Below are 12,896 nucleotides of genomic sequence, written 5' to 3'. Positions count from 1 at the left end.
AGTCAGGGGGATCACCAAAGTCACCAGGCTCCATCTCCGGGGACCCCAAATGCCAAAATTTCATGGCAATCCATCCAGTACTTCAAGAGATTTTTCGGTCTGGACCAAAGTGGTGAACAGACCAAATTACTTTGCCATCCCTAAAGCCATGTTGTTAGCATGGGAAAGCAAATGTACGCGATTGATGCTCTTACTAGATCTTCAAATTTATCTTCTCCAGCTCACAGAAATCACACAGAACACACTTAGTAATTTTAATATATTTGTATATATTCATATATTACACATTTAATACAGGCACAATGAGAAATCATAAAGTAGAGACAACAGTGGCTGAGATATTGGTAAAAATGTACAATTTATGAGAATCATTTACACAATTTTGCTCTCTTTAAACTCTGTTTAATACAACATACAAAGAAAGAAAGAATGTGAAAGTGATGAAAAGAGGAGCCTTGTAAGTTTATTTTAAAGGTTTTGTAGGGGCAGCAAGAACCAGCTTGCTTATATTGGAATACAATTACAGAATCTTTGTGCTATATTTTTAATGCCTTCGGCTCATCTGACCAAAAACACTGATATATTTAGGAGAACACTGTACAAATGTCTGGTGCTACAATTTGAGGATTTTATGTAAACGCAATCATTTCAACTACCTTCAAACATTTGGCTGATTAAAGTTCAGAGAGAGATACAAAATTTAAATTCAACAGACACAATTTAAATAGAAATTTCCATCATCCATTTAAGATTAATGTCTGCCTTATTTTTAAAGGCATAACATTAAAACATTAAAAACTGGTCATTACATGTAATCACCCTGGCCAGATATGAATGAAATCAAGTAAATGATCAGTTTAGACATTAGATGAATCATGTACTGCCAAGTTAAAAACTATTTTGAGCCATGTTCTATAGCAGTGGACAGAGAAAACAAAAAAGAAAACAAAAGCCTGATGTGACAAATGATTTCCTAAAACTGTATCTGAGAGGTCAGTTGGCCATGTGATGCACAGTGTATGAAACTCCAGCCCTAAAAGGTTTTTATCATATTTCAATCACAGCTTCCAGGCAACTAATCGCATCTCCAGACATGTCACATACCAACACATTAACCAATTTAAGGACCATTACATGGTTGAGGTCAATGAAAAATCTCCTACACAACATACAAATACTCAGTCAACAAGTATAACAGCCTCTCCAGCAGCAGCCTTCATTAGTAAAAGACAAGAATGAATGAACCAAGAGTCAAATGTGGCTATGTTTCATCCATCCATCCATCCATGTTCAGCACCCACTTTTACTGTTTATAGTTTCAAAAGGCTGAAGCTTATCCCAGCATGCACTGGGTTGAAGGACAGGACAGGTCAGTAATCTATCACAGGGCAATGGCAGTACTGTGTCATAATATCTAGCCACTTGCAACAGCACTGGATAACTCAGTGCCACGTAGTTGTGATAAGGCATATCGATCATTAATTTGGCCTTACTGTGCTACTGGTCACATCATGTACTGGACAATGAGTATATGAGGTGAAGGTCAATTGACAAGCACTGAATAAAAAAGACAAGATATAAAAGAGTTCAATGATCAAACTCAATCACAGAAGGCAAACATGACTTATTCATTTCTGGAAGACAGTTAGGTTGTAAAAAGAGGAGACATTTTCCCTTCAGCATCCAAATAAAGGCGTAACAAACACAACTGGCACATTGTTGGTGCAATTCTCATGAACTGTGCTGTAGTATAAAAAAAGATGAACGAAAAGTTAAGTTCAGGCACATTTCTCCATTAATAGGGCACAAAAATGTGATTAAAAAAGCACTGCCAGTTTGTAAAAAAGGCTGCAAGTTAAATTTGGGGTAGCGTCCCTTGATTTTTCTTAAAGCATCTAACATTTAACACAATGTTTTACAGTCAAGATTGCTGAGCAAGTTTTGTTTTTATGAAGAATAAAAATTAAGGGCTTAAAAATATTTGAAAATACTAACCATGACTGAAAGGGGGATTTACAAGGGGAACAAATTCTAAAAAGACCACACTGATCACAGACCCCATTGGGGGTGATTGTTTTAAAAAAAAAACATGCATTTTATCACAGAGAAAAGTAGCTTAAATCTGGAAACCCAAATTTGGGTAAAACTTTTATGCTTTTGTTGCCTATTAATCTATAGTATAGGAGGAGGCACTGAGGTCACATCTTTTTTTGCATTTGTCTGAAAGAACTTCATTGTTATTTTAAAAGGTCAAGTGTGTGAGCGCTGTTTAAGACAGATTCTACCTTAATTGCACATGATCAATAAAGACAAATTGTGAGGAGAAAGAGAGGAAGTCAGTAAACAAAACAGATTTGAGAGTTGAGTCAGAGCTGGTCGAGCAGAATATTTACAATTCGGAGGGAGAAGGTTGTTATATATTCCTTATAGGCTCTTGGAAAATGAATATACAAGAAAAAGAAGGAACTGAAAGATTGTTAGTGCACTTTTTTCTTTTTTTTATGATTTCAAATACAATATAGATTTATATCTAATCCATAAATTGTTTCTGACTATACAAAAGTGAACTGATCAGAAAGCATTATCAGACTTCATATCTACACATTTCCTGAAAGCTCATCTTAATGTCTTTTTTTAACAGTGTTCAATACTCAGTGCTGTTTAATTATAGTGAGATTCTCGCTTGCACGATTGTGCTCAGATGGACCCAGAGGTTCAGGAAGCCTTGCAAAGTTGCCAACTTCTGTGTCAAGCGAGATTTTTTTCCTTTCAAACCAGAGTAGTAGGTCACCTCAGCAATCTGCCATATAACGTCCTAAAAAAAACCAACAAAATATGTGCAGTTTGAGTTGCTGATGCACTGGAAAAAAAACAGTATCAGGTACATGTGGATAATCAAGTCTACTACATACCTGTGGCAAATCTCTTCTTGTTGAGAGAAAGTCTGTATCCGGTCCCCTGCAGCTCCATGTCCACTCCTGACAGGGTACTCCCCTCACTCATAAACTGCACAGCCAGAGTGGAGGGGTTCGATGGTCCATCTGACAGTTCAAACTTGGCCCTCAGGGACCCAGCACCTGCGGTCAAACACAAACAAATACACTCACTTGCCAATAGATCGAGCTATTTGCCTCACCATATACTTTCGCCAAAAGTTGCCTCGACTTGCAAACAAAGAAGAGAACAATTATTTACCTTCATTTTCAGACTTTTCGGAGATGTCATTCAACTTCCACAGACACTTATTCTGCTCTGCATTCCTAAAAAAAGAAAAAGGAATAACAACATAAGCCGCTTCTGTTTAACTAAGAAAGAATGTTTTTCAGTGTCTTACACCTTTATACCTCCTGATATAACAATTGCCACATCTTACCAGATGGAGTTGGGCAGAGAATGCACATTGGTGACTCCTCCATCAACAGGCACTAAAATCTGTACATTGGTGAGCGGACCAGGGGAGGCCATTGACTCCGGGTTGTATCGGTAGTCTACCCGCAGGTCTGACGTACTCTGTGTACACTTCCAGTATATGGCCAGGTTGAGAGGAGTGGAATGGATCCCATCAGACAGCACCTGAACACAGCAGTATAATGGAATTGTACAACTAAATATGAACAAAGCTGCTTTGAGTTTGAGCAATTTGCGTGATTTTCCCAGTATCCTCTGCTGCAATGAGACTTATATTTCACTACCTTTCTGGATTTCTTGATCTACCACATGTAAACTAAAACTTTATATGTCAAGAGAGCTCTGAAAAAGCAGAGTCTGTTTATGGGGTGGCAGGACGGCTATTAGTGGTTTGTGGGCTAAATGGAGGGCCAGGGCCAGAGGCTTGATGACAGTGTGGCCGAACCAGCTGAAGAATCCTGAAACAAAATATTTAACCCCTACTTACTCAAAGGCTACAGCAGTTTTTGGCTGATAAGTAAAATGAGAAATTTCTCATTTAAAAACAAATATATATTGACAAATTTTAGATATCTCAGATCTTAAAGACACTGGTGATTTGCTATGTGATGGTTTTTGTTGTGCAAGCAGCACATACTGATTCATATTGACTACGAGAATTGCAATTTCCAAAACATTCTAACAGGTGCGTAGGATCAGAAACTCTTGACTGGGAAGCACACTGTCCATCCCTTGTACTGTATTAACAATGTTTTGGTCCTCAGGCGAAGTTCATATAAACAAACAGCACCATACATATAAAACATTTCCAGCTGACAAGAGCTGCTGATCAGCTGCAGCACTCATGTCTGTGTTACCTGAGCGTCGGAGGAACGTGATTTTTAATGAGCTATTAATTAGACCTGCCTGCTGTAATCAGCTGTTCCGCTTATTTTCGGCGAGACTTGTGTGCTATCTGACTGTTGATTGTGATTTATTGGTTTGCAAACAACGGTGGAAAAGAGGAGCAGTCGTAGAATAACATCCGACATGCTCCTTATTTAAGGCCAGTAGCCTCTGCTTGCCAATTCAGAAATTCACTGTAAGGCAAGGTTATAACTACCTGAACATTATATATTGTATATACTATATTAATATTATAGACTAAGGCTGCTTAAAGCTGGAGGATCATCAAATATAATTCTGACAAAACACAAACAGCACTATAATAATGTCATCTTATTTCTCTTTAACTTTGAACATGGTTATCAAAAGTAGAATATTTCACATTAAAAAATACATTCTGCACCGACTATATTTCTGTCCTGCTGACTCCCCTCATGTTCTTTACTCAGTCTGAAGGGTGAATCACTTAAGGAAGTATGTTTTTAGAAAGCATTCTTTAACTACAGTTGTTTTATTTGGATTATGTTCTAGGCTCAACATCGGCTGACTGACCTGGTATTTTAAGATGTCCACATTATAGTAGGAAGCTGAAGGATTCTGATCTGAGGCTTTTCTGAGGTAGGACGTCAGTGCTTGCATGTTGAACCAGAAGTCCTTGGAATTTGAGTCACTTTGGGAAGGATCACTAGATGAAAGACAAACAGTCAGAAGGACGCGCACACACACACACAAATCTGAGGCTCAATTATTCATCGCTCCTCTTGGCTTTGTGTAAAGCTCCAATAGCTTGGAAAAAATTACCTTGTTATATCAAACTAGCTACTAAATCATGAATTGCATTTGATTCAATTAGTCCAACCATGTGGTCTAACCAAGAGGAACCAGAGCAAGGCACATAAAAAAAGGATATTACTTTTCTTTACTTTTTGGATAAGTATATGATCTACTTACATAATGTTTTTTCTAAACTCACAGTTGGTAAAGTAGAACCAATACATTTTGTATCATATTGGAACTTGAACTGCAGGTGAGGTTTGACTCAGACTAAAGAGGTGAGAAATAAAATAAGGCATGTTAAATGAAGCAGCTGTTATATAAAGTTTGCTGTTCTTTTTTTGAAGGCGTGAAGAGAAGAGAAGAGACACAGACTGTTGAGAATCTGGCTGTTAAAGTCTGGTGGAAAATACTTCCCTGACAGCTTAATGATAGGTTTATGTCAGATTACTAATTGAATTTCCTCTCACTGACGCAGACTACATTTCCTCGTATCATGGAGTCCAAATCCCTCATTCACTTAACCACGACCTTGACAAGTTATCAACTCATCAGCTCTGCTAAGTTCTTCACTTTCAACGCAAACCATCCTGTTTGTATTTTAGCTGTTGTGATGAATTTCTCTGGACACCTCACCTGTATAATAGCTGTTGGTTTGGTAGGATCTGTTCCAACCTGCCGGTGTTCTTCAGTTTGAAAGTTAGCACGGCCGGGGAAGGGTTGGTGGTAAACACCTTGATGATGCCCATGGGGAACGACAAGGTCATGTCTCCTGTAATCTTCACAATGCACCTGTGGAATGTAGCCACTTGAATATGAATAATGTCTTTTATAGCATCTGTTGATTATTGTTTCCAATAAATCGATAATTGTTTAAGTTATCAAACAAATGAAACTGTGAAAATTGACTTATTCAGATCACTTGTTTTGTTTGATTAACAGTCCAACACCCAAAGATATTCTATCTTCTTCAATAAGCAATGATAAACAATTGAAAAACATATCAAATCTGGAACTGGAAAATAGTTGGCATTTTTGTGTGAAAAATGGCACACAATTAATAAATTATCAAAATCATTGTTCACTTTATTTCGCTCATGTAATCTAATTACCACTATAACCGAGTACAAAGCTACATTGGACATATCTGGTCTAATTTTGGATTGTATTTTAGCCCACTAATCCTTAAAATATTAAGATCTAACCAAGGCATATTTACAATTAACAATTAAACGTATTGGCTTTAGGTCCCAGGTGTAACACATGTCCATTTCCACTGTCTTTATATACATCTTTATGTTTCTATAGTCTAATATAGATCCAGTGTTTTAACAAGTTTTGGGACAAGAAGAGTCTTCCTTTAGTTGCGGTCGGCCCAGGCTGTGGCAGTAACGGCCTACAGTGGGTCTCAACCTCGCACCCTGTCTCCGCTGCATTGCTTATGAAATGTTCCATTTGCTAATCCCTGCAAAAATAAGCCTTTTGCACAGCAGCAATTTAGCAGCAGTTAACCAATAAAAGGCTGTATGTTCTCTCTGCCCCAGACTATAATCTGCCCCATGTAGGTTATCCACTTTGAAAGAATGGTGTCAGACTAACGCAAAACATTCCATACATGCAGAGCGAGAAGGGGGAGATACACTCTGCAAAATGCACAAACAAAGGTCCACTGAGAGTAGTGCGCATTGCAGTACAACACCATGTACTGTATAACTCATAACATGATTGTGTGTATGCGTGCAGGTCCATGTCAGTGCCTTTAAGCAGCAAGAGGTCATGTGAGACTCACTTAGTGGGATCAGCTCCTTTGAAGTAAGCATTAACCGACTCTGTGAAGGCCACGGCAATGGGCAAAGCATCTTGGGATCCCAGGGTCACAGGGCTGGGACCGCGAGATGTCCCTAAGAATGAGAAAGGCACACAGTTTTTAATGTACAGTCTGTTGATGCAGACAGCAGATCAGACTTTTATAACAGGGGAGTCCTAAGCCCAGAATTAGGAAGGTTTGATCATGCAGATGCATTATATAATTTTGAATATTTGTATTAATGCATTTCATTAACTCAAGTCAATTATACATTGCAAATAAGAACACTCTGTTATTTTCAGGTATTTGTTTAGGGCAGACTGTGTTACAGTCGCTTAATAGCATATTAAAGGTAAACCAAACAAAAGATGTACCAGTCAAATCATTCATTACTTCATTATTTTAACAATCATATCTTTATAATGTTAGAAGTTGATGCAGGTGATAGTAAGACAAATGTGAGAAAAGGTGAATACGGAGAGCACAAAAGACAGATAAATGCAATCGCTGCAAAGCAAGATATCCAGCTGTCCATCCAGGCCATCCAACAGACTGGTGTTAGTTTTAGTTAAATACAGAGGAGAGTCCTCTTGTATGAACTTCAACCATACCTGCTGGTGTTTCACACCGCTTCTCAAAGGTAGGCAGCTTCGCTATAAACACATCATCCTCTTTATGCCAAATTAAAGGCATAAAGAAGAAAAGAGGAGATAAACAAACCCAGAGAGCACAAATGTGATGAAAGGTGATTCTAAGCACAGTTGTAAGCCACTTCCTAAACGTGTGATAGTGGCAGGTGAGCCCTAAGCTGACGTGATTGCACAGAGATGAATGAAGAGCTAACAAGCCCTTATGATGACATTCTTAGCACCTGTGAAAAGTATGTAGAGTAGAGATGATGACGTAAGCACGGAAAGGAGTGTCTCTTAGGGAAAGGCAGACTCACTTTGACTTAGCAGGAAGAAAGGAGAGAGGGAGAGCAGCTCTGGCTCTGGGGAGGAGAGGGGGAGAGTAAAGGTGTGCTCAGCTCCTAGGTGTGGAGTCAAGGAAGGAAGGAGAGAGGGGTGAGAGACAAGCACATTGTGTGTGTTGCCGAGACAAAAGGTATGTGGCAGGTTGGCGAGGAGCTGAAGTGAATAAATATACATATGCACATGGGAGGCAGCTTACCAACAGTGGGGGTGTTTCCAGCGCTGAGTGAGGCATTAGAGGACAAGGAGGAGGAGCTCTCTGCCCGGGCGAGTGGTGCAGCAGGAGGAGGGCTGGCGTTAGATGTCTTGGGTGGGCTGAACGGGCGTACCTGAGTGAAGGGAGTCAGGCAAATAAGATAGTACTACAAAGTCTGAATGTAACAGCAATAAAGGTTGTGTTTAACATATAGGGATGTTGTAATTACTCACAATCTCATTGATTCCTGATAGTTTTCCAGCGGGGAGTTTGGGCCTGGAGGAGGGTCGTGGTGGAGGCACCAGGGCTCCAGCTGTTAGCGGCGTCGTAGGTCGGTTTGGAACAGGCGCTACACAGAGAAACACATGTCATTTTGTTACTGGTTAGTGATAGTTAGAAATCATGAGAACTGGGTACAAACAAAGAAGTATACATGTGTTGCAGCGGTGCTTCATTCAAGCAGATGCAAAATTATCATGCATCAAGACCTGTGGTATAAAAACCATAACAGCAAAACATCTTTCCAAGCATGGAAATCATAACAGGAATTAAGTAAAAAGCACAGCACAAAATTAATTTTCACAAAAAGAAACTCAAAGACAAACATGTTGCATACAAGGCAGTGAGTTAGATATGCATGTCTGTAAAATAAAAAAACGAACACTGAAAACGCTCAAAAATATGCAACTGTCAACTTAAAATATGAAATAAATGCACAATATGAGAACAGAGTTAAAATTAAATTAAATATAAAACTGAAACTCCAAACCTCAGGCACAAGACATGTCTCTAGCATCAGTAATAATGTTACCATTAAATATTTTGCTTGATGGAGCTGCTGCCATCGCCCTAACTGTAATCCCAGAGAAGACATCAGAGAAACAGGGGTTGCCATCTTTGAAGTAGTCTTCAGCAGAGTCATCAGAGAGGAAGCGAGTTGACCTGCCAGAGCCAGAAATAGGCCTTTGGAGCTCCTTCACAGGCGGCCCTGAGTCCTGGTGGAAAGGTGGAGCGAAATTATCACTGAAGGCGATCCACTGGCTCTGAGACCAGGACACGGAAGAGAAGGCGTTGATGCTCTTTGGAGGACTGGCAGCAGCCGAGATTTTGATGGGGTCGACTGGCTCAGTTGGCAGGGTGATGGGGGCGCTCTGGGCCCTCGCTGGTATGGGCTTGAGTGCTTGGAAAGGGTTTTCCGGTGAGTCCCAGGGAGAGGATGTGGACGAAGAGAAAGAAGAGACATCTTTGGACTGCTGGCTCTCTGCCAGAGGAGGAGAGGGCTCCCGTTGTGGCACCGTCTCAGCTGAAGGGTGGCCATGTGATTGACAGAGGCGATAAACATGACAAATGCAAAAGTATAGAAGGTATACTGACAGACACAAATGACAAAACTCAACTTTATTCACAAATGTATATAAAATAATGAGAATTTGCAATACAAGAATAGCAGACACATATGCTTTATTGCTATTACCTTCAACATATGAAAAAATACTTTTCTATTCGTATTTGTTAGATTAGAATTTGTCTGTCTGTTGTATCCTAGATGAAAACTAGAGTGTATACTGGTTGCGAGAAAACATCAGTTCGCTGAAGCATAAGAGAGAAGCTGGTGTAACCAATCATGCAGTGGTGTCATATCTCTGTATTGTCCATATGTAACTTAACTTGCTGCTTTCTAATATAACTTGGTTCCTGAACTGCTGAGCAATCAGTTTGAAAACAGATGGGTCAAACATCCCTTTAGCGTTATACACTACTGGGAAATATTCAAAGCTAGTGATGTGTCACTGGGTTACATAACACTAGTGTATCTGCACTCACACTCTCAACCCTGTGTCATATAAGGTGGGAGGTGAAGGAGGCGCTGTGATGAGTTAGACTGTCTAAAGACAGAATTTCATGGAGCTAAAATAATGTTTCAGAAAAAGACGTTAACTTTTAAGTAACTAATCCACTGGATTATGCTATGTACAGTAGGTATACTGTCTTATGTTAATTCTTTTACTGTTAATTTGTATTAATTAGTGACTGGTGTTCCTCTTTGTTGGTACAGTTCACCTATGTTCGGCACATGTTTTAATTATTTTCAAGGCTGTGCCCAAAATGGAGCATCAGTTTGATGATTTGGCCTGTTTGGATCAGTTGTCTCATGTTGCTTTCATAGCGGCACAATTGCATTGCTGGTTGCCTTTTATATCTGACAAAATCTGCTAACTGGCATTCAAGCAAATATAAAACATCTCTTTTGTACTGTTTGTGATGGATAGTAATGTTTATATCTTTGCTAGGTGATTACAATATATTATTTACCCCCTTTAATTGTTTCATACACAGTATGCATATGATTATGTTTCATAGCTACATAGCTCATGACATAGAAGCAGCAGTATTTTCATTTAATCTAAGCTTTGTAATATTACTGTTTGAGAACTTAAACCTTAAGAGACATTATTAAATATTTAGAGAGTGACTGGGACTTATTTTTCTACAATTCCTACACATTTTCTTTGTTGTAACATGGAAAGGGACTCACAGGGAGTATGTGTATCCACTGTAACTCACAATGGGTTTAAAACACATGCAAAGTGTTGTGTAACCATAGTTTTGGTGTCAATATCCTTACAGAAAGACCATGTATATTTGACAACTAAAATGTCAGCAATACATGTGCAAAGCAATGATCCTGATTTTAGATGCATATAAAGGACGACTGTCCTGATAATTAAAGCACAAGTCACTCGTGTTCACATGCATTTGAAGTTAAGAATGTTTTGATGGAAATTATGTCTTTTCCCGTTTGCCAGAACAATGCTCTAAGGTTTACACAAAGAGAAACAAAAAATCAAACATAAATATCATGCAAAACGGTAGCTAATGAATGCTTCACATTCTCCTAACAAGATTTGCTTTAAATTGCTGTCTGACAAAAGGAGCACACACATTTTACCTGATGCCTCTGGCAGACAGACGCCCGAGTCATTCATCAGAAAAGATGGAGATGGGGGGATTGAAAGGAAGATAGAGGCAAGGTCTAACAAAAGAAGTTAACATAATAAATCAAACCAATAAAACAATGGCATTGTAATAAAATAAAAAGGAAAAAAAAACTATATATATATACACACACACACACACACACACACACACACACACCCAACAGATGAAAATGCACAAAAATATCAATGAAAACAAAACAAATAAATAAATAAATAAATAAATAAATACAACATATGACAAATAATAATTGAACAAACACAGTTTGATCTCTGCCTCATTCAGTAAGAGTTTAATCTTTTTAATACCTCACAGACTAGACTTGTTAAATATGTCATGTGTGCATTTAGAGCTGGTAATACTGCTACACTGACATAAAGAGATTTAACAGGCTGTAAGCGAGGACTTAATTCTCATCATCGTATCTTAATCAGGCCACTGTACGATGCTCTTTTGACTTTTAAGTCGAGACCTCTGACACTAACGAGACACTGTTTGACAACATACGTGCCAGTGGGCTTTATGGCCGACCCCCCTGACCTCAGCTAGGTGCCAATTAACTGTGGATTACGCTTAACCTAGGCAATGGGTCAGTGCTAATGTCACTATGTTTAAACACTGGTGTCATGCACACAAAGCCATGAGAATCAAACTATCAACGCAGTGTATTTCAAAAACATTGAGAGTAAAGTAAAACAAACACTCAAATGCCTCTTAAGGGGTATGACTGTAGCAACTTCAAGAAGATTTATATGAAACAAAAAAGTAAGGCAGGCATAGCTCACATATTTAATATAGAACGGCAAACTTATGTGTGCAGATACTATTAAAGCATAGAGAAAAGTCGAGAGCTGTACAAAACTGAAAACTGATCTAAAACACAAACTTCAAAATGGGATAAAAATAAAGCGTGCCATTTTAGTTCCCTGAAGTTGAATGCTCTGTTGAACTTAGGGGTCAGTTCCTCCATCTGGGACTGCCCTGTTAGAAAAGGCTTCCAATTGAGTAGCTCAGAAAAAGAAAGAGAGGAAAGAAGAGAGACTACATAGTGCATATAGAGGTGATAAGATAAAGGAACAGAGAAAACAAGAAGGGCTAGATCACTGTCCTAACCAAATGAGTAAAAACCAGAATGCTTGCTGAGTGGTTACTCCTTAAAGTTACAATCTTTCAGATACTCATGAAATCAAACCCCATTTTTGATGCCATCTATGGTCTGCATTTTGTTTGCAATAGCCATTCAATGTATTTACATGGTCTAATTACATCTCTATATAGTATAGCAGAGTCACCATTTCTGCATCCAATTCTACATAAGCATGAGGGATCGAAAAGAAAGGATGCATGCATGTAATCTTGCACAATTTTTCTTGTTGATATCAACCCGCTGATTACTGTACTCTCTTTACACCGTGTCACACCTGGGTTAAATTACTGCTTATGCAAACCGGACATTCCCTGTCGCCAAATCCGATCCAACCAAGACTGAAATCTTAAGGATTACAACATTACAGTAATGTCTCATTGGTGGTGCATATTTTTTCAGGGATACTGTATGCACAGGGATTAAGATTAAATTAGGCCTCGGGGCTTACCTGTTGATGAGGACACAGAGAAAGAGGAGCCTGCTGCGAGAGTCGGGCTGAACGGGTCCAGAGACAGAAGGTCGTTGTTAGCCAGTCTGCCAGAGAAGAGAGTGAGAGACAGACAAGTCAAACTTAAGCAAAAAGTAGCACAATTAGCTAAAAAGAGCCAAAAAACCCAAACACAATAGACAATTAAAAAAAGAGCACTTTCATACATACTCATATGATGTGGGCACTCTGGGTTTTGCCAGCTCATCACCTGCAGAGAGAAA

The 12,896-nt window shown here is 39.0% G+C and overlaps 1 protein-coding gene across 3 annotated transcripts in view; it reads right to left on the bottom strand.

Moving 5' to 3' along the window:
* Positions 1–240: 240 nt before the first annotated feature.
* The window catches only part of fcho2 (FCH and mu domain containing endocytic adaptor 2), a 41,949-nt gene continuing 29,293 nt past the window's right edge, over positions 241–12,896 (bottom strand). For 2 of the 3 annotated variants that reach the window (XM_046066626.1, XM_046066627.1), the window contains exons 16-26: positions 12,844–12,883; positions 12,634–12,719; positions 8,275–8,390; positions 8,045–8,174; positions 6,857–6,968; positions 5,704–5,859; positions 4,846–4,978; positions 3,374–3,573; positions 3,196–3,260; positions 2,913–3,077; positions 241–2,815 (exon numbers count right to left, since the gene is read on the bottom strand). In XM_046066626.1, coding sequence (XP_045922582.1) covers positions 2,793–2,815; positions 2,913–3,077; positions 3,196–3,260; positions 3,374–3,573; positions 4,846–4,978; positions 5,704–5,859; positions 6,857–6,968; positions 8,045–8,174; positions 8,275–8,390; positions 12,634–12,719; positions 12,844–12,883 — 1,226 coding nt within the window. In that variant the 3' untranslated portion in view covers positions 241–2,792. Of the gene's footprint in view, positions 2,816–2,912; positions 3,078–3,195; positions 3,261–3,373; positions 3,574–4,845; positions 4,979–5,703; positions 5,860–6,856; positions 6,969–8,044; positions 8,175–8,274; positions 8,391–8,796; positions 9,345–10,991; positions 11,076–12,633; positions 12,720–12,843; positions 12,884–12,896 lie in introns of those variants that run through there. The other variant, XM_046066629.1, reaches the window with a different exon arrangement.

Source organism: Micropterus dolomieu, linkage group LG13 (assembly GCF_021292245.1).
Source record: "Micropterus dolomieu isolate WLL.071019.BEF.003 ecotype Adirondacks linkage group LG13, ASM2129224v1, whole genome shotgun sequence".
Lineage (NCBI taxonomy): Eukaryota > Metazoa > Chordata > Actinopteri > Centrarchiformes > Centrarchidae > Micropterus > Micropterus dolomieu.
This window is presented reverse-complemented; position numbering and strand designations above follow the sequence as displayed.